Source organism: Lagopus muta, chromosome 1 (assembly GCF_023343835.1).
Source record: "Lagopus muta isolate bLagMut1 chromosome 1, bLagMut1 primary, whole genome shotgun sequence".
Lineage (NCBI taxonomy): Eukaryota > Metazoa > Chordata > Aves > Galliformes > Phasianidae > Lagopus > Lagopus muta.
Window position 1 is genome coordinate 26483886 of NC_064433.1, and position 26538 is coordinate 26510423.

A 26538-nucleotide genomic window follows, 5' to 3' on the forward strand; every position below is an offset into this window, starting at 1 on the left:
GAACCACGTGCCCGACCATCTGCACAGAGGCGCTGGATGCTTCGCAAACCTCCGGAAGCACAGGAAGGTCTCACAAGCGCTACTCTGTGCTGGTGACGTTCAGTAAAGGCGACCACCCACAGCCAGAGACTAGCAGGCTTGTGGGAACAAACGATTCAAGGGGAGAACCACAAGCCTTAGGCCAAGCAAGTGCAGTCAGTTTGACGTAGTTCAGAGATCAGGCTGAAACAAGCACATGCATTTGCAGATGGTCTGATGCAGCAGCTCTGGCTGATCTTGGTCTTCACATAAACTCCCTCACTGTCCCCACACAAGTCTATTATCACCACATTTCAGTCCTCTAGAGAGGGAAACTGGATTTAAGGTGTAGTTTTCGATATGGAACAGGGTATTTAGAATGACTCTGGTCAGGCAAGAGAGATTTTGTAGCACCAAAACTAGAAAAACCTTTAGTCTGCAGATTGTTGCCCATTACTAAACTGATAAGAAACCAAAGACTGGCTGCTATGCAGATCACATACAAGATACAGCTCCCAAACAAAGCAGTCGTTTCAGGTAACACAGTTAAGACCACCTTGGCCACACTTTGCAACAGGCAAGCAACAGTAGTTGTGTGTAAAATAAACCCCTCTCTTTCACCATTTAGGTTGTACTAGCACTATAACTTTTCATCAGAGTAGTAACCAAATTAAGACAAAGAATACAGTGAGAAACATCTTTATTCCAAAAATTAAACACCTGATTTCAAAACATATGAATCCTTATTTTACATGGAGGCAAGTAACTTTTTTACCGCTTCCTTGTGAGTGAAGGTAATTCAGCTCCACAGCTCCCTTCACAACTTAAGTTCATACTACAGAGGAATTTATTTGTTCATCTGCCACTTTCAGTTTTAAAAGGTACTAAAACTCATTTCACATGAACAAGTTCATCCTTCCATATTAACAGAATCTTACCCAAACACCTGGTCAATGAATCACTTAATTTACCTTACTATAAAGTAAGTAATCAAATCTGACACATGGCAGTTGATTACATGTATGCACCCCATTTAACAGTTGAGTTACAATATGTTCAGGTTTGGATCAAGTTACCCCTAATCCAAGTGTTACAATGTACCCCACACCCAGTCTTACATCTATGTACAGTGTATATGCAACTGAGCAACATGCATTCTATTTACAGATTTTGTACAATATCCCTGTGCACAAGTGCAAGCTGTGACTATTGAAATTAAAAAAGTCATTCAAAGGTTACAAATTTATTTTAATTATCAAAGACTTAAAATGAAGCTCCACAGAGATCTAAAAAAATTCCCCCACATCTGCTCTTTTGTCACGGCATTTACTTCTTGCTTTTGTCCGAGCCTTGAATGCTGCTGAGTTATATAAGTGCTACAAAATAAAAAGAGGAATTAAGTTAATCACACAGTTGTTCAAAAGGTCGACGTCCCTCAGAGATTCATTTTAATATGCAAACATTTAAAGGGAACTGTGTAAGACGTGTACATGTTCATGTTTGCACAGCCAATGTAACAAAGGCACCCATCCTCCCAGTATCTCTTTGTCACTAGGGAGTTCAAGAAACTGTTTCTATAAAGACTCAGTTTATACTATTTCCTGAACATCCCCACCCAAAAACCTAAAAATCAGACACCAAATCAACAAACTAATCAGTCCTCAGATCCACACTTGGGAGTACAGCAGAAGGTGCCAATGTAAAAGCTAAAGAGCTCAGAGACACCTACAAGCAAGACTTAGTTTCATTTGGGACAATATGGGGCTTGGTTTCAAGGTACAAGCTTAAAGTTTACATCTCCTAAGTCTATGACTTGAACACTACTTAATTCAGGAGAACTAGCATGATACATAAATACATGAAGGTGCAATAACCTACCCTTTCAAATCGGGATATCTTCATTGTCTTAAGAGTTGCAGCATCTAGCATGACTGGTGGACCAAGCTCAAACACATTCCGGAGAAAGTCATTTGACTAAAGGAAAAAAAAAAAAAAAAAATCACATAGCATCACATAGTTTCCCTTCCAATGAAGGTGAAAAAGGGCTGTTAAGAAATACCCGTATCCCAGTAAGAAACCTCTTGCAATTAAGCCAGGGAACACTTCTTCCTTCTATCAGAACGAGGTCAAGAACTAAAACTGCCCTCCTGGGAAAAAGCACAACCACCCCCACTGATTTTCATATGTCCCAGCAAGTAAGACACTGCTCTGCTACATCCTTTGCACAAGTCTAAGTACCTGGACACAGATCTGTATGTTTCACAACACACCAATTTGTTGTATCTGCTTGTAGAAGCTACATTTGAAAAATTTAGGATATTTGTTACGTGCCCACACTTCGCTTAGTTATAAATGGACACTGCTTTGTAGCAGCCATCTGACTACACTGTTCTACTGAAACTGTTTTTTTATTACTTTTTATAACTCCTGTCTTATAAAACTGGTAACATGAAAAACAAATGTAACTAGTTCCACCCACAATTTTGATTCTCTGTTCCAATTACCAAACAGGGAAGAGACAATCCCCAGACAGCAGCAGTTTGAGCATGTGACAGCAGCTCACCTGCAGATGATATTGCATCCCTGACCCCAGAATCTCCTTGAAGGTATCGTAAGTCTGTTTTTTAACCCAGCAGTCAATATACATGCGCTCAGGTCCAAATTTCACTGTCTCTGTAGGAAAGTCTCGCTCCTGTCCAAAATGAAAGGAAAAATCACTTACAATTTCAATTTAAATATTCTCCAGTACTTTATTTTCATGAGGCTCATTCTGCACATCAAAATTTCACAAATAATCTAACATGCATACTATGTAAGTCTTATCAATTCATAAGCCAACATGTACCTAAAGTTAAATCTCATCTAGAGACTTGAAGGTAATGTTTCTCAAGTCAGAAAGCTTTTGAAGAATACGTAACTGACTTTCATCTTGAAACTGACTTAAAGAACTGGGCTCATCTCCAGAAAAAATAGTTCTGAGCATGAGTCACCTTTCACTGTGTGTCAAATTTGTATCCCACCTTGAAGAAAGCTACACTGGTGACAGTGGGATGTAAGAGGTGCCAGTAAATGGCTCAGATTGCTCTGCAGGTAGTCTCAAAGGTCAATTCAAACAACTTCAAAGCCTTCTCCTTGGCTTCTGCGATGCACAAGAACTAGGACAACAACCCCCACCTACCAATACACAACCTTTTATTTGGCTCTCAACAGAGGAACGTGCCTCACTCCTACACTCCTTTTTGTTCATTATGCACGTATCAATTCATTACAAGATTCTACATTATTTTACAATAACCTGAATGTACTGCAAAGTTTCGTATTAAAATAAAAACTGTTTGTGATGTAAAATAAAAGGAATTTAGTGTTTATAATACAATGCTTAGCCTCTTAACCAGAAAAAGCCCACTTCAAAATGAAAGCCAAGTTAAGAAAGTAAAATTTGACTTTGATACATTCTTAAAAGCAGTTCTGTTTAACGTAAACTAGCAGAATAATCTGAAATAATGTTTAAAATCTCTGCCCCTTTCACAGAAATTCCATTTCATCACAGGAGCATTTTGATTCAATTGTACACTACAGTTACAGTCAATGCACTCAAGTAAGACGGAAGAATTACCTCAACAGCTCGCAGGACATCTCTGAACACAGATCGCTGCTTTCTTTTATCTACTTTGGCTCTGTGCTTATTTCCATCAGTAGCTAAAGCTCGCAGTTTCTCTGTTAGAAGTTCCATATCTTCATAAAAGAAATCCTGTTTCACACACACAAATAAAGCAAAAACAAACAAAAAATTAAGAAAACATGTTCAAGTTTGGCCTCAGTATCTATTCCTCCAAGAGACTGATCTTTCCAAATTCTGGACATGGAGACCTCTACAGACTGATACTTCATTATTTAAAGAGGCACGGATGTCACTAAAGATCTTCAAGCCATTAAGAATGGAGTCACCAGTTTATCCAATTGGAAGCTATCAACTCTGTGCAGGTTTTAGAGCCCCATGAAACAGTTCAGCTCCTTCACTGTGCATATAAACATATACCTGTCAAGCTGTCCTGCTGAATAATTCCAAGGGCCTCAAACTGCCTAACTGATCTGCTGCTGAACCTGGCTGGGAGTCCTGCTGATAAGCTGAGGGCACTTTCAGGTCATTAGCACAGAATTCATGCCTCTGAAGATGGATCATGAGACGCTACAGGTCTGACATTAAGGAAAAAGTAGTCATAAATCTTGTATGCAGAAGAAAATGTGAAAATTGTTAGAAATTTTTTAAAATGCATCACTCCTCAGCATGAGGTATTTTCTCCCCTCTATTAACTAGCTCAGTGCAGTTGAGCTGGATGAATAAGCCACTTACGTAAAAAACAAGCATCTCATCCAAACATGTCAGCTGACTGGACTGAATCTACTGCTCAGTTTTTGAAGTAAACTGATCAATGGTAAAATATTTTATTTGCAGACAGCTTAACCAAGTAAAGGATCAAGTTCTGGTTTCACTTTCTTTCCACAGCTGAGACTCAATTCCCTACTGTTTGAAATTATACAGAAGCATCAGCATATCCTTTCAAGTTTTGTAGTGTTAAGTGTACTGTATATCCTTACTTAATGTTCCTTCTTAATTTGCAAACTGACCACAACAGACAGAGGTGCTGTGTGTAATAAAATACTAGCTATTCCTCTCAAGGATACCAAGAAACAATACTAGAAATAAACACTGGTTTTACAGAAGGATGAATTTTCAGCTGAGAACAGAATGGTGCAGGTTAGGAGTCATTAGAACTCATTTCCAAACAGTAAGCATCTAATGAATATTCCCACTATAGCAAATTGTGTTTTATAATGGGGAAGAAAAAAAAAAAAAAAAAAAAAAGATATTCCAGGGATATTTTCTCCTCTTTAAAAAGCAGCTATTCAATTTAGGTGCTAAAGCTTACATACTGCATTTCTAGTTACACTTATTCGGCATTATTTTATTTTTAATCTAGTCCTGTTGTACACCACTGAAGTCAGTGCAAAAATTACAGCTGAACTGCAGTCAAGTCTTGCCATACATCCAATTATATTGGGGTCATCCTGCTACCAAGAACACACCCAGGGAATTATATGACGCTTACTGATATCAGAGATGCTGCAGAACACAAGTTAAAGCATTTGTCGTCATCACCTCAATGCAATGAAACAGCAAACCAATACTTACAGCATCTGTTTCGCGTGCCAGCTCAAACAGAAGAGCGAGTGTTTCTCCAGCAGCTATTCTCATGTTGACATCATCACAAGACAGCATACTTGGGAGTTTATGCAAGTGCCTAAGGAATTAGTCATATGTCATTAACATGTTGTTGACAATGCTTCACTGCATATAGAAAAGATAATTACAAATGTAGTTTTCCGGCAAGATACTCACATTTCAATTTTCTTCTTCACTTCATTCATTGGACAAATGGTCAACAACAGCGTCCATGCTAAGAGCGCACTGATGTGAAGCACAGTACTGGGTGTACTTGATACCCCGTTCGTGTCTCTATCTCGTGGATAAGCTTTTGTGAAGATGTTCTCTAGGCATTCCATAGTAGAGTACAGCTCCTGAAGAGAAGAAAAAGAAGAACATGGAAGTTGCTGAAGACTTGCACATTTTTCTTAAATTGACAATAATAAAAAGTATTTCTTATCCTTACCGTAATGTCATCGGTGACAATGAAACAGCAAATCCCTAAGCAGGTTGCACACTAGACAAAAAAAACAAACAATTGTCAGTATTTGATGGTGATGTCACTTGACAAAATGCTTAAATCTGACATTTGGAACTTAGCAGAATAGAAGTCTTTATAACCCCAGCTGCTAGGGCATTAATCTCAATAGTTTAACCCAGCTACTCCGTAACATTTAGACCTAAGTTTCTCTCTTCCCTCAGGATACAACATATGCCACTCAAGCTTTCACCTTCTTTTTGTACAACATACAAAGTCCTTCCAAAGCAGTGTACATAGCACTCCTTTCACCCACTTACATTAAATCCCACTGGAATCCACTGGCAAAAATTATGCCATTACTACTGATCTGTATAAAACATTTACAGCTGTGGGAAATCTTTCTGCCTCTGTGCTCATTCTTCCAGTTAAATAGTGTGAAAACACCAGCTTCAACAGCCTGTCCTGGAACAGTTCAGCTTTTAACTGCAAGGACCAACAAGACCCTTCCCTACTGCCTGCACTGTTCTTACAAAAAAGAGATTTTCAAATGCAACATCTGCACTAACCACACAGCATCCTGAACTAAACTTGAAGAAGTTACATGCTAGAACAAGCTTTAACAACTTTGGTTTGTAGAAGCGACTTCTATTGAAATAATACTACTGTACTTTTTGTGCTAGCAGTACCTATTTTAATGCAGCTAAAGTACACTAGGGAAAGTAATAATGAAGACGATGATAAGTTAAGAGAAATCAGTTAAAACTCTGATGTTCTGCAAGAGGTTAATGTCAAGAGCTTTGGACTACCTTCAGTTATACCTCAGTTAATACTTTGGGTATACTACTGATTTACAGATGTCTGGGCAAACAAATACCAGAAGTATTCTGTGTATGAAGTATATTATTTTAGATCTACTGCTAATAACTTCTCCATGTACATTTGCATAACTAATATTCTTCTATTGTTAAAATAAATACAGAAAGGTACATCAGAACTGTAGTAGCAAGACTGAAATATTTTGAGTTGAGACGGATGAGAAAATAGGAGATGGAACAGCTCTCGTTTGAAGTCCCCATGTTGAAGGAGAATGGCATTCAACCTTCAGGTAGAGCTTTTTAAGATAGTGAAAACTGCTATGCTTCACTCAGAACTTAACATTAGCTGTTTACACTAGTGCAGTAACCTTTAGTTCTGGATTACACAACAGTGAGATTGTTTTAATCTGCCCTATGCCCCTGACTAGCAAGCAAAATATATGAACCTTATAAACACTTACAGCCTGCCTGGCTTGGACACTAGCTGTTCCATCAGAGACGATCTTCTTCAGAATTGGACCAAGGGTCTTAAAAATCTCTTCACTTTCAATTCCCGACCCCATCTGCACGCAGAGAAGACATGCAAGTCCAGCAGCTGCACACAGTTCCTCACTCTTACCTAGACATTAAAATACTAAGATGAGTGATCTCCTTGTACACTCCTGCCTTCCTTTAAAGATACTTGTTCAAAAATCTTTAAGTAGGAATTCAGAAATGCATAGACAGTATTGTTTCTGTTAATTTTCTAGGTCAGTTAAAATAAGGCATCTAAAAAAAACATTAGTTAACAGAACTAAAATTAAATGTTCTATAAAGTACTAGATAAGCCTTAAAGATAACTTCTTTAAAACAAGCATTTCACCACCAGTGCTGCTTTCTAACAGTAACCACACTAATTACCTTTCTTTATGCAGCGTTCAATGCTATCAGTTAGTGTCATTCTCCTTTCCATTATAAATTCATATAATATTTTAGAAGAAAAAGCACTTTTCAGACTTTCAAGAGCTGCTTGTCTTGTTTTGGCACTGTTGGAAGAAAAAAGAAGATCTCCTTTGAAATCAACAGCAGTTAAAGCTCAGCCTTTGACTTTATGGTAGCCTCCACCTGCATAGTCCCCACTCAAGAGCAATCTACAGTCATACTGTTAAGTACAAAGCATTACAAATTACCCTCTTCCCTTAAGAAAAATTTGGGTTGGAAATGCATTTCGCAACAGTAAACCAGGCTACTTCGAACTATTAGCAAAGAATTTGATTCTCACTTATTTAAGCACTCAGAAGGAGAAAGTTCTCTTCAGATCCTAAAGAAACACAAGTCCTCTCTAGCATGAAATAATCATAATTTCAATAAGCATCCAAAGAAGTTCCCTTACTCTATCAGTAAGCCAGCAAGATATGAGTTCATTTCTTCAAAGCACATCATACCTTTTGTCCAATGTAAGATCAATGAATCCCTTCAATTTGTATTCTAAGTCTTCTTGGGTGGCTTCTTCATCAACTTCAGGCCCTAAACCATAACAAATAGTTTAGTCCTACTAATACACATTAGCAGTCACATCTACCACTAAATACTAGAACTACCAGAAAGTATTAATAAGAAAGTAGTTCACCACAGATGACAGCAACAGAATTTTTCAGCATTACAACTATATCCAACATATCTCCTAGAAATACCTTCATGAAAAACAACCTGTTGATACACGTATGCTGTTTCTATACCTGTTTGGTCCACACGCTAAGAATGAACGTACAAGCTAATTAGGTCTCACTTAGGTTTTGCACAACTGAAAAACCAGTACCCAATCAAGGCAGTAGTGAATTTTCATTCTGTCCACCCCTGCAGTACAGTGGAACATCACTGTTGATGCACTGAGCTCATCAACAGCCTCTCTTCCTGTCCAAGGCTCCCAGCCTTATCCCACTGTAGCAGCAGCAGGCCTTGAGCTCCACCCTCCCAACAGTGTTATTAGCAAGAGCCCAGAAAGAGATGGCAGATGAGACAAGTTACTGCTTCCATAGAAGAGTCTTCTACAGTACAAATCTTGCTCAAAACACAACGCAATTCACTTCATGTCAAACTCTTCCACAATCCCTATCACCTCAACTAAGTTATAAAAATTCAATGTCTTGTAATACACCTTAGAATTGTGGGGTTTTTCCCCTCTAAAAATTGTAATTTGTAATTCCAACCGAAAGAAGCTTACCAGTTTTACAGGAGGCTCATGAAATGTGGAGCGTACCAGTAACTTTCTCCACTAGATGAACAATCATACAGTATTTAACAGAATGGCATTATATTGCTACTGCTACTTACAGTCTAGTATTCATACAGGAGGAACAGACAAAAATTAAATAATATACCATCCTCTGTGAAGCTAGCGGGATCACTGAAGCCACTGCAGTGGCTCATAGTTTCAATTGAAGCATCTTCATCACTAAAAGGCTGCACATTTCTGGGCTGACCACCTGAAAGAAAGATGAATACAAGTTTAGTCATTTTCACATGGAAAAAGATCTGAATACTAAAAGTAGAATCCCTGAGCACATGTGCAAACAAAAAGCACTGTCCTTCTCCCAGCTAACTCCTTCACTCCCACCCTTCCTAAAGATCTGTTTAGCTTTGTTCTAGAAAAACCAAGTGTAATAGGTAAAGAACTCATCTCACTTTCAAAGTATTGTCAGAATTCCTAACTCACTATTTAATATCTTCCTACAATCAAGATCAAGTTTATGCAATTTCCTGTGACTGTGCTTTAAAAATAGCATTTTATTATGTGTTAAAACCAGCTACCTAAAATAGCTTGTTCTAAAATCTTTTCCAATTTTGAGGGACTTCAAGCAGATCTAAGATACACATGCAGGCAAACATACATTACCCAGTTCACTACTGGATTTACTGGATTAAGTGCAGCATGTGCATCAGCAGCAACACTTGACCCTGGGCTCCCATCGACCCTTCCAGCTGTTAAGATTCTAAGCGTAGAGCTGTAGTTTTTGTTCACTTTTAATATTGGTAAAAGATTGGAAGATTCAACAGGAGGAAATCCTTGCAATAAGGCCTCCTTTTACTACCTTCAGCATCTTCAAAGAAAGCAACATTGTTTCGCCAGAAGCTGATCTCTGTAGCTTTCCATAAACTTACCCTATTTTTAGAGCAGTAGGAGTTGAGGTTTGAGCTGATAATGCACTCCTATTGCTGCCTTATCCTAGCTCTTAGTACCTGCCGTAGTTGATTAACAAAATCAATAGTTTTACCGGTGTTTCTTCAACAGCTCTCAGATGCCTTTCACAGAACTCAGGATTCTAATCTTCAATTTATTTTTGGGTCATTTACAACGCAAAAAAATCATGCCAGAACCCAAGGCACAATGCTCGTCTGTGCCAAGCAGGCTTCTTCAGCAGGAGAAGCGGCAAAAAAGCACCGCCAGCCGTCCTCAAACTGGGATGAGAACAGCTGCACAAGGACCCGGCGAATCGTCTGCTTTAAGTGAGTCAGACAGACGCTATGCCAGCCCCAAGTGAGATTTCTCACCACCCAACAAAGCCCCCACGCTCTCCAGTCACCAACACCTCATCGACCTCTTTTCCGCACGAACCGTGCTCCACACCAAGAGCGTTCTGGAACCCTCCTTTAGGATAAGCGGCCTCCCGCGCACAGACGGCGCCGCGCAGCCGCTGCAGACCCCGGGACTGACGACAGCAGCCCTGCCCGTCCCGGTTAAGACCCGCACTGCCGCCGGCACAGAACCCACACAGAGCCGTGCGTGCCCGGGACGCGCCGCAGCGCTGTTACCGCGGCCCCTGCAGGCCCTCAGCGGCGCCGGGCGGTACCAGCCGCGGGGCGCTGCCGGCGGCGCCAGGCACGTCCGTTGCCCCCCCCCCCTTCCCCCACTCCAGCGCGGCGCAGCCGGGCGCATGCGCGCTAACGGCGTGAGGTGGCGATCGCGCGGCCGGTTCCCGTCAGCCCGCACCCGGCTCCGGCCCGGCGCTCCGCGACCACGCCCCGGTGAGGCCCGGCCGGTTGAGGCAGCGCGGCCCGAGGCCCCACGAGGCCGCATGTGCGGAGCCCCCGCCCGCCCATCCGTCCCGCTCACCGGCCCCCCGCTGGTGGTTGCTCCCTCGCTTCTTTGACTTGGGCATGGTCGCAGCGGCGCTCGGCTGGGCTCGGCTCGGCTCCTCGGTCCCTCTCTGGGTCTCGGTCTCTCTCTGCTCCCCCCCGCCCGGGAATCAGCGACAATCAGCCGATAGAAGAGCAGGATCGCTTTTTATTCCAACGCCTTTGCGAGGCCGACTTCTCGGGCCGGGGCAGCGGAGGTGATTGGCGGAGGCAAGCGAAGGACGAACTGGCGGCGATGGCAGAAATCCCCGTGAAGGCCCGCGAGCGGAGTCGATGCATCTTTCTCCTCTCAGACACCCGGGGCTAAAAGCGCGGAGCGGGCGCCGGCGCCGCTTTTATAGCGCCGAGCTGCGGGGGCGGGGCCTCGCCGCGCGCCGCCGCCGCAACCAATGACGGAGCGTTGCGACAGCACGCAGGTGACTCAGCCGCGCGAGTCCATGACGCGCGGCGCTGCCACGCGCTCGGGGGGCGTGGCGTCATGGCGCCTCGCGGTGCAGGCTGGGGGCGGCGCGGAGCGGCCGGAGCCGAGTGGCGCCGAGGGGCTGAGTGGGGGGGGGGAAGCTGGCGGCCTCGCGGAGCGCGGGAGTTCTCAGTAGGCGAGGCCTCCTGAGGGCGCCTAAAAATAGGCCTCCGCCCCCCTGCAGGCGCGGCCGGGAGCCGGAGTGAAGAGAGACGGAGAGCGAGGGAGGGGCGGCGGCGGATGGGGTCGTGTGAGGCCGCGCGGGCGGGGCCCGACCCGGCAGACAAAGGAGCCGCGTGCTGCTGCGTGAGGCGTGGCTCTCCTTACAGCTCTGCTCGCTGCGTGTGGCGCAGCGCTTCTGCAGCGCGAAATGGCAAATAGCTATCGTCAGAAGCCGGACTTCTGAAATTCAGCGAACAAATCTTCTTTTTGGCGATTGCAGAAAAGAGTTTTCCGTTTTCTGCGTGCTTCCCGCTCGCGAGTCTGTGCCATGTGTCGCAGACATGATTGTGTGCTGTAGTTTAGGTTCGCGCTGTAAGCCCGTGTTTTACGTCCTACTCGAGTTCTGTGTGCTGGACAGTGCCTGCAGCAGCACTGCAGCATGAGGAGGAAAGGCAGTTTTGCAAAACGTGCTGAAGAGCTGCATGAGATGCAGTCCTGATGGCGTTATTTGAATTCTGCATACAAAGTGCTTACGCCACGGATAACTTTCATCGTGGTTCTCCACAGGTGCTACATGAGAACATAAAGGAAATGGGGCTTAATGAGCTGTTGACTTTTGTGTGAGCACCTGCTAACAAACAGCCCGTTTCTGGAGAATGGTTGCTGCTAGCTGTGATGTTTGTGGGTGCTGCACAGCACGAGTCTGTGGTCAACCGTTCCTTGTGGGGCATGAGAAGGCACACTGCTGCAGGGCCTGCTGAGCCCTATGCTCTTCATATCCTATTGAAAAAGAGGGGAAAAAAAAAAAAAGAAAGTACATTCTGCCTGTGTGGAGGACAGCAGTAAAGTGTCTCAGAGGCACTGATTTTTCTCCTTTAAGAGGGTTGCTGTGAAACATGAGGGGAAAAAGACAGCCTTCCAGGTAAATAGGTGGAGGAGGTTTAATTAAATCCAGAAGGCATGGCAGCACCCATGGGTACACAATGCCCTGTATTAGAATAAGCTGAATAAGCAACAGTTCCTAATAGCAGCCAAGGAAACTTGAATGGTGGGTGTATTTTCAATGCAAGATACCAATACCATTGCAGTAAGGTCAGCTGTGCCCTGACAGCTACCTGTGTACTTGCCCTCTGATGTGTAGGTTATTCTCACAGGTGCAGGATGACCTTTCAGCATGGACTGAAGTGAAATAGTCACCTTTGTGCTGGTGCCTTGATTTCTCACAATGCTGTCTTCAGCTGCCAGCAAGGATGAGGCTTGCAGGAGTGATGAATCTGAGCATAAATGCAGAGCAGTGCCATGTGCAGGTGGGAGTTCAGGTGTCCTGTAAGTGGCAGCTACAACAGTAACAGCAATAATGGGTGGAGTTGGAAGAGTCAAGGAGTGGTAAGTTTGAAGGTTGTCTGACTAGAACAGAGGAGATAAAGCCCCTGGAGCAGGAGAGAAGGTCCTGGCTCAGGTGTGAAAACCACTGCTGAGGCAATAGATGTTAGTACTCTCAGACAACCAAAATGAGTTACTAAATAAAGGTGAAAAAAAAATCCACATATATGGATTTGTAACCACTTTGCGTCTGACTTCTGCTTGTGACTGTGTATTCTGATACCCACGGTCTCCAGGTTACCGAGATCCCCTGGATATCTGACAAAGGTTTAGTGAGATCTCACAACAGGGATTGCATATCACTGCTTAGTTTTGCAGTTTCACTATGACAGAACAGACTCTTTGTCTTGATTGTTGACTTCTTGCCCACTACCCTGATTTATCATATTGGCAGGAGCTCTAGGCGCCAGTGGGCCTAGAGCACACAGGCATCTTTGGATAAGAGAGTCGCACGTTGCTGGAGATCTGTATACCTTTTGTCTGGCTTTTGCTGGAGCAGTTGGTGGTAAGGAACATCATAACAGTGACACCAACAACATCAGCATTAAGTGAGAGCATCCTGTGGAGAGAAGCATGCCATGAGGCAGCAGGGGCAGGCAGGCCTGGAAGACAAGGTAAGCTGGGAGCCAAAGATGGCATCAGAGAGTGGTCGTGATCTTGCTGCTGGGCAGGTGAAGTCCCACAGAACCCATCCAGGAAGAACAAAGCAGGTCCACAGTTGTCAAGGGTGTCAGCCGCTTGTATAGGCAGACAGGTGGTCCTAGTGATGATGAGTCTGAGGTCAGGCTGGAAAGGGAAACCAGCAAGTCAGGGTCAGAATTGGGTTCAGTGGCAATAACCAGAACCAGCTACCGATGTGGTTATCATCAGACAAACCCACAGTAATGAGAAGGGTTGAGATCAGTCTTGCTGGGCCAGGCTCTGGACCAGCAGGTGTATGGCCAGGCAGAGGGATGTCTCTAACATAGCTCAGGCAAGCACTTCACTGTAAGTGCAGCTCTCGAGTGAAAGGAAGCAGACCCTGCTTTGTAAAGTTCTTTCCCACACACCTGTCTGATCCAAGGCCTCTCAGCAGCATGGCAGAAATGGCTTGAGTACAGGCAGCTTAACTGGCAGTGGACCTCAGAAAAGGTGTAATGAAGAACTTATGCCCCAGGCTGAGGGGCGTGCATGTATGACTGAGAAAGTACTTGGAGCTTAGAATTTGATTCCAGAGTTTATTCTGGATACATACAGGTCATCGTCATGTAACAAACAATTAGAGACATAGCTAGACATACTCTGTTTACACCACTAAATGCTGTAAAGAAGTCAGAAATGAAGGAAAAGAGGAATTCAAGGGATTGCATGGAACCCTGATTCACGTAGGAGTTTTCCTCCTCTTTTGGCATGATGGCTGTGCTATCTTTGTGAACAAAATCCCTTGGACTTTTTCTGTTCGTATTTGCTGTTCCTTTGAGGATGTCTCTCTTAAGTCACACAAAAGAGTCCCAGACTTGTACAGGTTTTCGTGCACTGCATAATCAACTTAATTGCAATCATAAAAATCTCAGATTTTTGTGCTCAAGATGCTCAAGAAAAGAGCACAAAGCTGGTGCACAGATCATGCTGAAGGCATCCATGGCCAAATACTCAAACTATTGGATTTGTTTAACTGTATTCCTGGTGACTACGTACTGAAAGAGTGTGAACCTGTTAGCAGTGCCACAGCCCTCACCCTGGAACACTTAATGCTCCAAATTAATGCTCTCGAGATTGATATGCCTCACTGCCCAAAATAAATCTACCCATAACAAATCATAACCACAAACTCCCTCTGTTCTGACCACAGTTGTTGCAGCGGTGTACTTGTTTGTGACACTTGACTCTGTAGGCAAAGGCCTAAGTCATTCATTACCTCCTCAGGTGCCAGGGCACCTGAGCTTGTATCTGGGGAAAAAAAGGCTAAGATTTGGAAGGGAAAACTCTTATCATTGCACCGACACTCAGATACACGCATCTGCTTCCAGATATGCACACAACATGTGGCCAATCAGTTGTTACAGGGTGACCAATGAAATTTCTGAGCTAGTGACTGTAAGTAGCATGCATTTTTTTATGTGCAATAGTAGGATACACAAACTTCAAACAAAAATATAGAGAGGAAAAGGCAAGAGCTTCTTTTTGAATGCTGGAATGCATGTTCAAGGGCTAAACAGTTCCTGCTATAGTATTTCAGGGGTATTACATTACAGCAAGAGCTGTACAGTATCCAGGTCGGAGGTCCTTTCAGTCCTTTCATTTACCTCCCACCTTCTTATTTATATTTTAGAAGCCTGGTCAAACATCTAAGAACTTTAAGTCCAGAATAAAATTAAATGTGATGGCAGGATAACTATTGGAGCAGCTATTATTAGAACCTGAAGGAGCTTTGGCCTTAGCTGAAGAACTGCAGGCACTGAAGGTTCCTGGTGCCTGCAGCTGGCTGAAGTCCAGTACTATAAAGTAATGTGAAAGCACTCCACGGTCTTTCCCTAATTCCAGCAGCACTGTGTATGTGGACATGCAGAAAGCATTTGGAAGGCAAAAGAAAGCAATCAGGAAGGAAATTATATATGGTGAGTGATGGATTTAGCAAGTCTGCCTGCTTAGTGGCATGACCGTGCAAATCAGGTAGGTGGCTAATGGAAACAAATAGCATGCTCTCAGAGCCCTGGCAGTGTTTTTGTTGTATGTAACAGTGCTGGAGGCATATGTTGGACTTTGTACATAAGAGAGAGATGGATCATGCACTTTCAAATTTATAGTTATTAAGTTATACAGTACAATATATATGCACTTTGCCAAACACCGTATGTTTTAGCAAGTTGAACACATCTTCAGTTGCACAGTACCCTGACTTTCCAAGGTAAGGGGATTCAGGTGAATTTCTGGTCCAAAGCTTTTGTCTGATTTTACCCATTTTTACTGATTCTTACCTCCTTTTTTATGAGGCAGATCCTTACTGTGACTTACTCATGCAAAACTTTATTGAACCTCATTAAGAATTTTTCCTGGTAAGTAATGAGGGAACAATGGATCCTTAACCTCTTTGGTACATATGCCATTATTAATTTCACATCTAAATTTAGCCTTCTAAATTTGGACCATCACTGTCAGTCGCAACTGACCACAAACATTAGTCCTAACCATACCAGCATTACAGAGCAATTGCCCCCTGTGATAAGATCCCTTGTCAAATTTACAGCTCTTGCAAACATTTTGCTAGAATAAAAGTGAACAAATGAAAAAAAAAAGTACAAACAAAACAAAACAATGTAATGGAATGCTAGATTTGTCCCTAGCTTATTGCTCCTTGTGATGCTTAAGTGAAACAGCAATTTGGGATAATGAAGGTTGTGCTGTTGTAACACTGCGTTGTAGAAGCAAGTACTTCATGCTTCTTAAGGCCTTACGTGATGTCAGTTTGCATCTTACTTCACTTGGTGTCTCAGCCTGTTTTGCAAAATGTTGTGTTTCCTAATATCAGCTGCTGCTCAGTATTGCTGAGAAAAAGCAGCAATTTTAAAATGAAGGGTTTTTTTTTTAATTATTTTTTAGATCCACATTCAAGTTCAAACCTAAAATTCCTAATGACTTCCAACTCCCAAAGCTGTTTTCAAACTATCGGAAATAGAAAGAACTAGAGGACTGTGACACAGCTTTTCCCTTATCATGCAGCACACCAATCAGGAGTAAACATCTTGTTCCCCTTAGCAAACATGTTTTCATTGCATTGCAACCCTGCTGACCCAAGCAGTTAGCCAATATTCTGTGGTATTTGTAGAGAAATCAAATATTTTTCCATTTCTGCCCCGTTATTTTCGTGCAGTGTGCACATAGGCTCATTCCATTGAAAATTACTGAGAGTTAAATAGCAGGAGACAATACTCCAAGTTTAGTTTCTGCCAATTCTTGAGCCAAACCCCTCCATGCTCACAGTCCCATGTCCCTTTCTAGCTGTTTGCCAGGTACTTGTCTGTGCTCTACTGCTTCTTTTGGAGACATACAGCTGCAATCAATAATCCTTGTTTGTTTCTGCAAGCGAACTTGTAACTGCTTGTCCAGGCTCTTCAGGCTTGCGTGTGGGGTTGGTCAGCAAGCAATGATTGTACACTACTGCCACAGGCATGAAGTGAAGTGATGCTGGCCTGGCTCAGGCTGGACATCAGCTGCCTGCACCACTGCATCTGCTGCATATGCAAGTGACTACTGGAAGCATGTATAGGGCGTTTCAGTTCCTTCTGAAAAATATCCTGCAATGTGTTTGCCTCTTGCTTAGGAGAGTGGCCCTCCCTCACCTGAGACAGCAAAAGCATTTCACACAGTTTGCAGGAATATGCTGCCCAACTACGGAAGAGTAACTCAGAAAGTCATTCCAATAGCTGTTCTTGGTTGTTGTACTCATGAGCAATTCTGATCCCAGGAAACAGATTTTGCTGTCCTTTCCCTTGTCTCTGTGTAATGCAGGTGAGCAATGACAAAGCAGCACACCATTAGTTGTTTGTCAAAATACGTATGGTTTTGTAAGACGTCTTTTTAATGCAAATATAAAGGATTGGTCCTGTTTGTTTTCAGTGATAAAATTACAAGTAAAACAACATCTTGCAAAGATTGGAAGGTTGGTTTTTTTTTTTTCTATCTACCTGTCCAAATGTTTGTTCTTCCAGGTAATCCTGAAATTAACTCATTTGGATGGAACTTAATTCTGGACAAGTTTCTAATTCCCCCATCAACCTCTGCGAGGCCGTTTCCATACATCAGCCTTCTCTTTACCTTTTTACTCTTTTACAATTCATGCAGAGTATTTATCAATGTTCTGATGATAAACCTGACCTTCACCTGCTCTGTGGTGTGTACTCTTCTGAGAGCAGCTGGTTGCTTTCACAACCTTTGTTTTTGTGGACACTGTGTGAATTCCGTAGGGAATTTTCCACGTATCTTAAAATATTTGAATACAACATCTAATTTAGGAGCCTAGTCAGAACTTAGGTAGACTGAACTATCATGATGTGCTGACTGCAGGGCTTCCAGGTGACTGTGCTTTTAACCAGCATATCTCTGTGAAGTTCCTGAAGTTGGGAAGAATGAGGCAAGGCTTTAATGCTGTTGTTCTCAATCTTCTGACTCGTCTTGAATTCTCTGTGCTGGTTCTTATGGGAATTTATTTTTCTTGGTAAAGGGAGGAAGTCTGACTTTTTACACAGGCAGATAGTGATAGAACAAGGGGGAATGGTTTCAAACCAAAAGAGGAGATTTAAATTAGTTATTAGGAGGAAATTCTTTACTCTTAGGGTGGTGAAGCACTGGTACAGACTGCTCAGAGAAGCTGTGGATGCCCCATCCCTGGAGGCCTTCCAGGCCTGGCTGGATGGGGCCCTAGGCAGCTTGAGCTGGTGGGTGGCAACCTTGCCCATGCTGGGGGTGCTGGAACTAGATGGCCTTTTAGGATTTCTTCCAACCCAAGATTCCGTGATTCTAAGATAAAGACACTGTTGGCCAGTATTCCAGATGATGTCTCATCGCTGTCATCAATAGCTTTCCCACTTCTCTGTCAATTAGAAATACCCTGTCTGAAATAGTCAGCGTGTTAACTTTTAACAGGTATCAACTGTGTCCTCTTTCCCTCCTCATGATTTACAGTTTATTAACTCTAGTTTAGACCTGAAGTTCAGGATAATCTGAAGTTTGTGATGTTTCACTTCAAATTATTAAGTAGATGATTAAAGTTTACTTTATTTGTCAGGCTAGATCTCAAGTTCAGTTCTTGCTGGGCAATGTTTTGAATCTTTAAATGCACCCTCTATAAAGACATTCCCCCAAAACTACACGGTGGTTTTCAAATTCACCATCTTTTTTGCTGTGTCCTGGCCATCAGTGACAGCATTGGTCTGCTGTTCTCAAGAATAAGAGATTAAGAGATTCCTGTCAGAAGCCCTTTTTCTGTGTTGAGTAGTCCTCCAGTTGTTGCCTATACTTTTTTCAGGCCATCCAAACAGTGACTGTTGAAAGGTATAATTTCTTAATAAAGGGAAATGTGACAGTAAAACTGCTATCAGCTATTAGGTAATTGCAGCTCTATTTCCGTTCAGTGAGTGGAAAATTATTCTTGTTTGAAAGAGGATTATTTGATTGCTGCTTATTTGGGAGGTGCTTTCTCGCTGCAGATTGCACTGATGCTGCTTAGGACCTGCCAAAGCCCATGCTTCGCAGTGTCGATAATACTCAAACTTCACATGTCTCTTAAAACCAAAAAGTGAAAATATGAAGAGTGTCTACATGTTGGAGTGGAAAGATTGCTTCAGCTGCTGGCTTACAGAGTTGTGGTTGAGCAAGATAAGGAAAGGAATGACGTTTCCACAGAAGGAAGAGTTGGTTGGGTTTTTTTGTTTGTTTGTTTGGTTTTTTTTTGTGGTACAAGAGGGCTTGTACATGGCTTTTACTCTACTTAATTCAAAACCAGGGAATATCTGGTTGCATACCTTGTGGTACCTCAAAGCCAAAGTCCTGTTATATCCCAGATACTTTAGCATCCCTGTTTTCCTATTCCTACTGCACACAGGATGACTGCATTCTTCCTTCCCTTCTCTATTCAAAGGATCCACCTTTTCTACTTCCCCACTTTTGCCAGTGTTTTTGCATTGCCCTATCTCTGGGTACAATTTATTTTCCAAGGGATTCTGTATCCTTCATTTCATTTTCTCTGTACCATGTCCACCAGGATTCCCTTCTCTCATCCTTCTCCCTTTCTCCATCACAGACTGAATTAAACACTTTGGATTTACACTCAGAAGAGCTCAGATCTTCAGGCTGTTGGAAGATTTTATCAACCTGTATTTTGAGAGGTAGGCATGCCAACTATTGTTGGAAGTGCTGGGCATGTTAAATAGCAGCTCCAACTATCACTCTCTGGTTGATTGTCCTCAAAATCAGGCAGTTCCTTATATTCTGGAAATGACTAAATGTAATATAGTGAAGTTGTCACGTTACAGTTAAGCATGAACAAACATGGGTATGAAGTTCTATGTGGGCTGTGCCTTTTCAAGGTCCAAAGGTGAAGGCTCGCTCCTGGGTACAAAAGCTGCTTTACCATTTCAGGTACTGATTAATACAATATTTTTAAAAATCAAATTGTTAGTATTAAGTTATCAGCATTTAAACAGTAAGGAGCTACACAGAGGGAGAAATGTGCATATCGTACAGGAACTAGAGGGCCCTCTCTGGCAGAACAAGTACATCTGTCAGATGAAAACAGAAAACCAGGTGCAAATGGAGCAGAAAAAGGATGCAACCCTCACAGAAATCTTCCATGCAATATACTGGGCGCAGGGCATATACAAAGCAATAAAGTTTAGGATTTCCAGGTGCTGTCATTGACAGCCCAGATTAATGACTCATTCAAATATGTGTAAGTGATGCACTTTGAAAATAAGAATGTGGGCAGACAGGTATGGGCACAGAAATGCACACAACAGTTTGTTTAAACAGTGTCTTCCCAACCAGCTTGGTAACAGGCTGTAGTACTGCTCCATGCCTGCAACCTACATCTCCTGTTGCAGTGCCACAGAACCCTGCTTGGCTCCCATCCGTGCCTCCTGAACTTGCAGAGTGCCCAGCACAACAGCCTTAAGAAAGAAAGAGGAAGAACAAATTATAAGAAAAGAGAAGAAGAGGGGAAAATATGTGGCATGCATTGGTTTCATACTGATTAAGAGTCCTTGCTGGAGATCCCCCGGACCAGCACTTCCCTTCCTCACATTGGGCCCAGCCCACTGAAAGTGCTGCCTGAGTGACTATCCAAATGGCATCTGCCTGCCTGAGTTGGCTCCCACTGTGGTCCTCACACCATCAACTTGGACAGCTGCAGCAGCAGGAGTGGGAATGTCCCCCCATTCCTAGGATGGTTCAGGTGCCCTGAAAGTGCGTGTTTAATGGGAGCTGCCATGAAGGTTGTTGGAGAGACACGTGGAAATAGCAACCAGCATGGTGCCCTATGAGCTGGCTCATTAAAGACACTAATAACGATGTGCAGCATTCCTCTGCCTTGAGATCAGCACCCCAGAGTAATCAGGATGATGCCAGAACTGTGCAACACCTTGCAACGCTGTCATTAAAAGCCAAATCTTCGCCTCAGAAAAGTCAGTGCCAAAACCCCATTTCAGTCTTCTGCTGCCTTTTGGCCATCTTCTGCCAGCCCAGACATTGGGCACACACCAGGGGATGGGGACATTAGCCTATGGGTGGATGGGAGCCAGGATTAGGCCTGGTAAGTGGCCTCCTGATGCCCAGCAGCTCTACTCTTCTGGTTTTCTTGCTATTTCTAGCACAGAGGCAATATACTCAGGACAGAAAACAGCATGAGTGGAAATGGAAAAGATAAGATTCTGTAAGATATCATACAATAAATACAATGCAGTATTGTATAAGATAAGACTGCTACTGTTAGAAAATCTATTGCTTGGTCAAATGATAAGGGAGGACAAAATAAATCTTCTGGGGCTTATAATTCATTGTGTGTTTTTAAGGATTAAAGTTTTCTTTTTAGGGAGAAGTTGAGGGGAGGTTGGTTTCTTTTGTTTCAGATCATACTTCTAATTATAAAGTTCTCTTTTGTCTCTCAATGTTGGTGGGAGCTAATCACTACTGTGGTCTGAATAATACATCTGTCTCAACATCCAGACTTTTCAGAGGGCACCTGATTTTTAGAGGAGGCTCCCAAGTAAAGGTGTGTGCTGAAGGCACCCAGCACCCCGCAGGCGCAGGGAGAGAGGTAGAGCTCAGAAAGCCTCAAGGACCTTTCCTTCCAACTGTAGGGCAAAGTCTGTGGAGTGAAAACACAGAGCAGTTTTCTTCTGGAAGTTTCTGCCTAGGACCTCTGTGCTTCTCTGTGGTAGCACATGACTGCATGCCACAGCACCAGGGTTAAGAAAATGTCCTCAGAGGACAACCAGACTGTTTTCCTGTATCACAGAATTTGTCTGTTCATAATTATACCCAGGGCAGTTAGAATCTCTTTAACTCTTTTCACTATATTTATGTGTTATATAAACAGGGCTATAGGGACAAGGCATACCCTACAGGCTAACAGTGACCTGCTTTGCAAAATGACGAGCTTTGCATGTACCATCTCTTCCATTTTTTATTTGAAAGCATCTCCTGAACAGTGGAGTAACATCACAGAATCACAGAATCACAGAATTGTAGGGGTTGGAAGGGACCTCCAGAGATCATCGAGTCCAACCCCCTTGGATCATCCTTGGAGAGCCCGTCAGAAGCACCGCTGTGGCGTGTGTGTGACCTGGGCACAGCCTAGACTGACCTGGACAAAGAGGTGAGCTGGGCTTGGTGCTGCCTGGTGACTGGAAGGAGTCTGAGCAGAAAAGCTGGGCTGGGGAGGAGTTCCCAGCACAAACAAGGCCCTTCCCAATGGCTGTTTCCAGGGGAAATTTTTTCTGTGAGAGATTGTGGCACACGTTTTGGTGAGGATGATGAATTGCCGTCACTTCCCTGTGTAACGCTACAGTGCAATGGAAAGTGCAGCAGTAACAACAGGGTGGCAAAGTCCTAGGCTGCAACAAGCGAGGATTTGCCCAAGTGCAGCAGTTGGGGACACAGAAAGAAAGGAAAAAAGCTGCTGAGCCTTGGAAGGCCTCAGGTAGCAGGGATCTCCAGAGAGGCACCCTTGCCTCCACTGCCAACCCTTCAGTGATGTCTGGGAAGGGTTTGTGTGCACCTGAGCTGCCCTGGGTTGGCCCTGCCTTCCCACCAGGTGCTCAATCACTGCCTCAAGCTGTGACTGACCATTGCCGCACAGCCCTGCAAAACTGCTGCTGGGCCCCAGCCTTTATCTCAGACATGACAAAAGAAGAAGAGCACAGACTTGATGCAGTGCAACTTGTGCTTTAATGACCCACGGAGCGCTGGCTGTGCCGTATCCAGCACATTTTTAGCAAAACCCCACTGAAGGCATCGTGGAGAGCCGGGTGCTCAGCTGGGGACATGGACTGTCCGGTGACATCACAAGCACGGTGACATCACAAGCACTGTGCTTGGGGCCGTGGCTGCCACCAGTGAGTGCCACAGCCGTGAGCGCTGCGCAGGAGTGTGGACACACTGTGTAAGCTCTCGTCCCGGCTGGCAGTGAGAGTGGTGTTGGCTGACGGGTGCTGCCCGCTCTTGCTGACGGTGTTGCTCAGCCATTGGGCTGGTGTGTGAACTGGAAGGGAGAAGGACTGCAGCTGTTCCTGGTAAGCCAGAACTGTAGGTTTGTCAAACGTGTGAGTCGTACCAGTGCATCCATTGCAGCTGCAGCAAGAGGAGAAGATGAAGGGAGTCATTTTCATGTCAGGAACGCAAAATGTGTGCTGCTAGGTGTATAACTGGTGATGAGATGGAGGACAGTGCTTGCTGGGAGAAGTCGTGGCAGTAGTTAGACACAAGTTGGATCTCGACTTGGCACAGTTCTTGCAACCAGCTGCTTCTGAGACACTGCCCTCCTCCAGAGTTCATACGGCATAAAAGAAGAAAGCTGGAAAACGCTTATTCCTCATGATTCTTCCCTTGTTGATGCCTCCTCTAGGGTTCCTGTCTGAGAGGACATTTTGTGGATCCAAGCAGCTCCGGACTGCAGTCGGCTCTTTCCAAGAGCGGGGAATTCCTTTGGAGACAGCCCAACCTTGCTCTAAGAAGTTCCCCATGGCTCTGCAAGGAGACGACTGCTACTACTATTTCAACTCTGTCTGTCTTAAGGTATGGTTGGGTGTCTTTTGCCCGGATTATCTTCCTTTCCTCGCTTTGAAGAGGAAGGGGTGGAGCGGGGGGAGACCTGCTGGCGATGCATTGCCTTCATCAGCAGAGGGATTGTGCGCTCCCTGCTAACAACCTGGGCCGACAGCACGGACGTGTTTCAGGCTGTGCTCTTATTTTGCTGTGTGGTTTCCTTTTGCTCGCAGGGAGACAGCTGTCCCTTCCGCCACTGTGAAGCGGCTCTGGGGAGTGAACGAGTCTGCCGACTGTGGATACAGGGCTGCTGTTTCCGGAATGACTGCAAGTTCAGACACATGAAAATTGAAGTGAGTGTTTGCCTAAAGATGAGCTCTCCACCTCCCTCAGGCACGACCTGGAGCGCTGCATCTCTCTGCAAACGTCCTCTGCCTGTTTCCATGACCCTTCCTTTCTTTCTCTCTTCAGAAGAAGCGCAGTGCGGTTCGCTGCTATTGGGAGAATCAGCCTGGAGGCTGTCAGAAACCCCACTGCCGTTTTCTTCATTTGAAGGAACGCGGTGGGAACGGACCGACCGTACCACCAAGCAACGGTGAGTTCCTGATGGCATGAAGCATGAAAGACTTAATTATGAATATTACTTCTGAGCGGGTGCAGGATGTCAGGAAACCATTCATTGGGGAGTGCAGGGAAGAGTGGTGCTAAGTGAAATATTGGTTTGTGTTTTGGCTGTCAGAATAGGGGTGTTTTTTTTCTCCAGACAGTTAAATGCATTGTAGGTCTGTGCTGACTGCAGAAATGACACAACATTTGAGCAGGGGAAAGGCAAACGCAAGAAACTATGCTTGAAAATTGGAAGCTTGTGGCTGACTGTGCTGAAACCTTCTTCCAAAGAGATGCTCTTTAATTATTTCTTGTCTTCTTTCTGCCAGAAGCTGACACAAGTGGCCTTCCTCTGACCAGCGGCCTTGCAGAAAGTCTGGAGAACCAGACAGAGGTTGAGAAGGCACCAGACAGAGGTACAGATACTGAACAGGCATCTGGGTTTGATGCGCTGCCTTTCTGCTCACTTGTTCTGATTGTTGTCTCCTGGACTGTTCTCTGCAGGTGACATCCCAACTTCCTCCCATGGCCCAGCTGCGCAAAAATGCAAGCAATCTGAGGAGGAGGAGGACAAAGCAGAGGAACTGCCGTGCAAGAAAAGAGTCAAGGGTGAGCACCAGGAGCTTGCTACAGTGCCTCAGCACAGTAATGCTGTCAGCGTTGTTCTGCGTCAGAGTTTTCCTTGCCCTGGACTATTGCTGAGTGCAGCTCTTGGGTTTCTTTGTTCCTTGTGATGCGCTGTTGGTAGACGGAGAGAACTGTGTGCAAAACATCGCTGAAATCCTGGACATGGCAGTGTAATTCCACTGGCCAAATGTATTTTACTTCCTGGAAGGGTTGTGGGAATGATAGGAGAACGTGGATTTCTCGAGGCGCAGCAAGACCTTACCAGCAACGTCTTCCTTTTACTTCAGCTGGACGCAAGGTGCGCAGGAGGCCTATTGACTGGAAAACCACCTTCCCCACAATGCGGAGACTGAAACGGAAAGCAGCAGAGATGCAACCGTCTGCTGCTGAGGACACTGATGAGCCCCCAGCCAGAAAACTACCTATGGTAAGAACAGCGGCAACAGCAGCAGTGCATACGGAAGGTTTACACTGCACTCGTAGTAATGGTAGCAGTTTCAAATGTTGCACAGGTCTTCTGTTTCCTCTGAAGGCAGCAGATGTCTCCCAGGGCACTTGTGGAAATTCTCTGTTGCGATTACATGTACCTAGATTTTGTGCATGAACGCTGCGCTGCTAAAAACTCCCAAGGTCACTTGTAACCTTCAAGGGAACGCTTTCTTCAGGAGCATTGTGCTTCTGTATTTGGGATCAGGCTCAGCAGTGCCTCGGGAAGGGAGGAGCAGTCCTCAAAGATCATCCGGTGTTCGTCCTGTCCTACTGTGGCCAGGGGTGCCACCACAAGACTCAAATGCCTGGAAACCCATCCAGCCATGCCCAGAATGCCTCTGGGAATGGGGCATCCACAGCTTCTCTGAGAAGAAGAGCTACTTAGACAATCTTTGAGCCCTGCTTCACACACACTGTCTTGTTTCTTCCTAGGCGATCCTTGCTTCAGTCCCGCCCGAGTACACCCTGGTCAGCGTTGAAGTCCTAAAACTTCCAAGCAGGTGATGACCACTACTTGTTCTTCACCAGTGCCCTTTATCCGTTGCACATAAGTTCTTTCACATCAGGGGACAAGTGGAGTGTTTGAGATGTGCCATGGCATAATGCAACAAAGGAAGAAGTCATCTGCACTAATTTCAATTGCTCACTCAAAGTCTCTGCTGAGTATGTCATGGGGAGAAGTAACTCAGTCTGTAACAGGTGGACGTAGCAGAGGATGACTTCTTCCCATATTTACAGTCAAATAATGAGGCTGGCAATGTGTTTCTGCTACAAAACCTGGCCCCTGTTGGCTGGACTCAAACTGCTCTATCTGTACACATCAATTCCCACTGTAAGAAATGTGCCTGCTGGTGTCTTGCACTCTAAAGGCAGCCTCAGGTTAACTGGATTGCCATCCCTATGTGAGCGTGAAGTGCGGGAGGGGTTAACCACAGATCTCAGAGCTGGTGTGCTGAAAGCTATCTCCAGTTAGAAATGTCAGGTGCTGATTGTTCTCTTCCTTGTTCTCCCCAGTCTGGAACTGCTTTCGGGAGGCCAGGCAGACTCTGTGGCACAGTCAGAGATCCCACACTCAACATCCCGTGCCATGCCAGAAGCAGACCAGGCGCAACAGCTGAGCTGCACAGAGGTGGGGAAAGAACTCTTCTCTGAGGGTGAGGACCTCGAGAAGTTACTGATGGAAGTCACAGAAGAAGAACTGGAAGCAGAAATTGCTGACGATGCTGTGGATATAGGTGAGCTCCTAATGGAGCTCTGAGACCAACAACATTTCAACATCATAGTCTGATTGAATATTTTAAAACAACAACAACAACCATCAATTAAAACCAACCCTATTCCTTTTCAACCCTGTTCCTTTTCTTTCTTATTCTGAGGGGACGCTTTTCCTGAAACTCTGCAATGAGTCTTAAAGCAGAGTCAAACAGGTAAAAATCAG

The 26538-nt window shown here is 44.4% G+C and overlaps 2 protein-coding genes across 10 annotated transcripts; one reads left to right on the plus strand and one right to left on the minus strand.

The window, feature by feature from the left end:
• Positions 1-701: 701 nt before the first annotated feature.
• On the minus strand, positions 702-10942 carry IFRD1 (interferon related developmental regulator 1). Its single transcript, XM_048957930.1, has 12 exons — positions 10614-10942; positions 8881-8985; positions 7945-8026; positions 7421-7545; positions 6982-7139; positions 5691-5741; positions 5420-5598; positions 5213-5321; positions 3635-3769; positions 2582-2710; positions 1897-1992; positions 702-1394 (listed from the first exon to the last, which is right to left on the minus strand). Exons 1-12 carry the CDS (start codon positions 10657-10659, stop codon positions 1305-1307), a joined length of 1305 nt encoding a protein of 434 aa, XP_048813887.1. The 5' UTR covers positions 10660-10942; the 3' UTR covers positions 702-1304.
• On the plus strand, positions 10940-26538 carry LOC125698960 (zinc finger CCCH domain-containing protein 11A-like). Of its 9 annotated transcripts, none has more exons than XM_048957975.1 (12): positions 10940-11052; positions 19420-19504; positions 20163-20925; positions 21810-21990; positions 23239-23408; positions 23612-23731; positions 23850-23973; positions 24314-24400; positions 24489-24593; positions 24899-25038; positions 25533-25600; positions 26115-26538. In XM_048957975.1, exons 5-12 carry the CDS (start codon positions 23355-23357, stop codon positions 26356-26358), a joined length of 942 nt encoding a protein of 313 aa, XP_048813932.1. In that variant the 5' UTR covers positions 10940-11052; positions 19420-19504; positions 20163-20925; positions 21810-21990; positions 23239-23354; the 3' UTR covers positions 26359-26538. The 9 variants fall into 9 exon arrangements, with proteins under 9 accessions (XP_048813932.1, XP_048813940.1, XP_048813959.1 ...); XM_048957983.1 differs by having other exon boundaries at positions 20219-20925; XM_048958002.1 differs by lacking the exon at positions 20163-20925.

Coding starts and splice junctions, on each gene's coding strand:
- LOC125698960 (XM_048957936.1), top strand. CDS start 23,208: ATGATTCTTCCCTTGTTGATGCCTCCTCTAGGGTTCCTGTCTGAGAGG. Junction 23,732..23,849: donor TCAGACACATGAAAATTGAA/GTGAGTGTTTGC, acceptor TTCTCTCTTCAG/AAGAAGCGCAGTGCGGTTCG. Junction 24,594..24,898: donor GTGCAAGAAAAGAGTCAAGG/GTGAGCACCAGG, acceptor CTTTTACTTCAG/CTGGACGCAAGGTGCGCAGG.
- IFRD1 (XM_048957930.1), bottom strand. CDS start 10,659: ATGCCCAAGTCAAAGAAGCGAGGGAGCAACCACCAGCGGGGGGCCG. Junction 8,986..10,613: donor CAACCACCAGCGGGGGGCCG/GTGAGCGGGACG, acceptor TCTTTCTTTCAG/GTGGTCAGCCCAGAAATGTG. Junction 8,027..8,880: donor CGCTAGCTTCACAGAGGATG/GTATATTATTTA, acceptor GTTATGGTTTAG/GGCCTGAAGTTGATGAAGAA.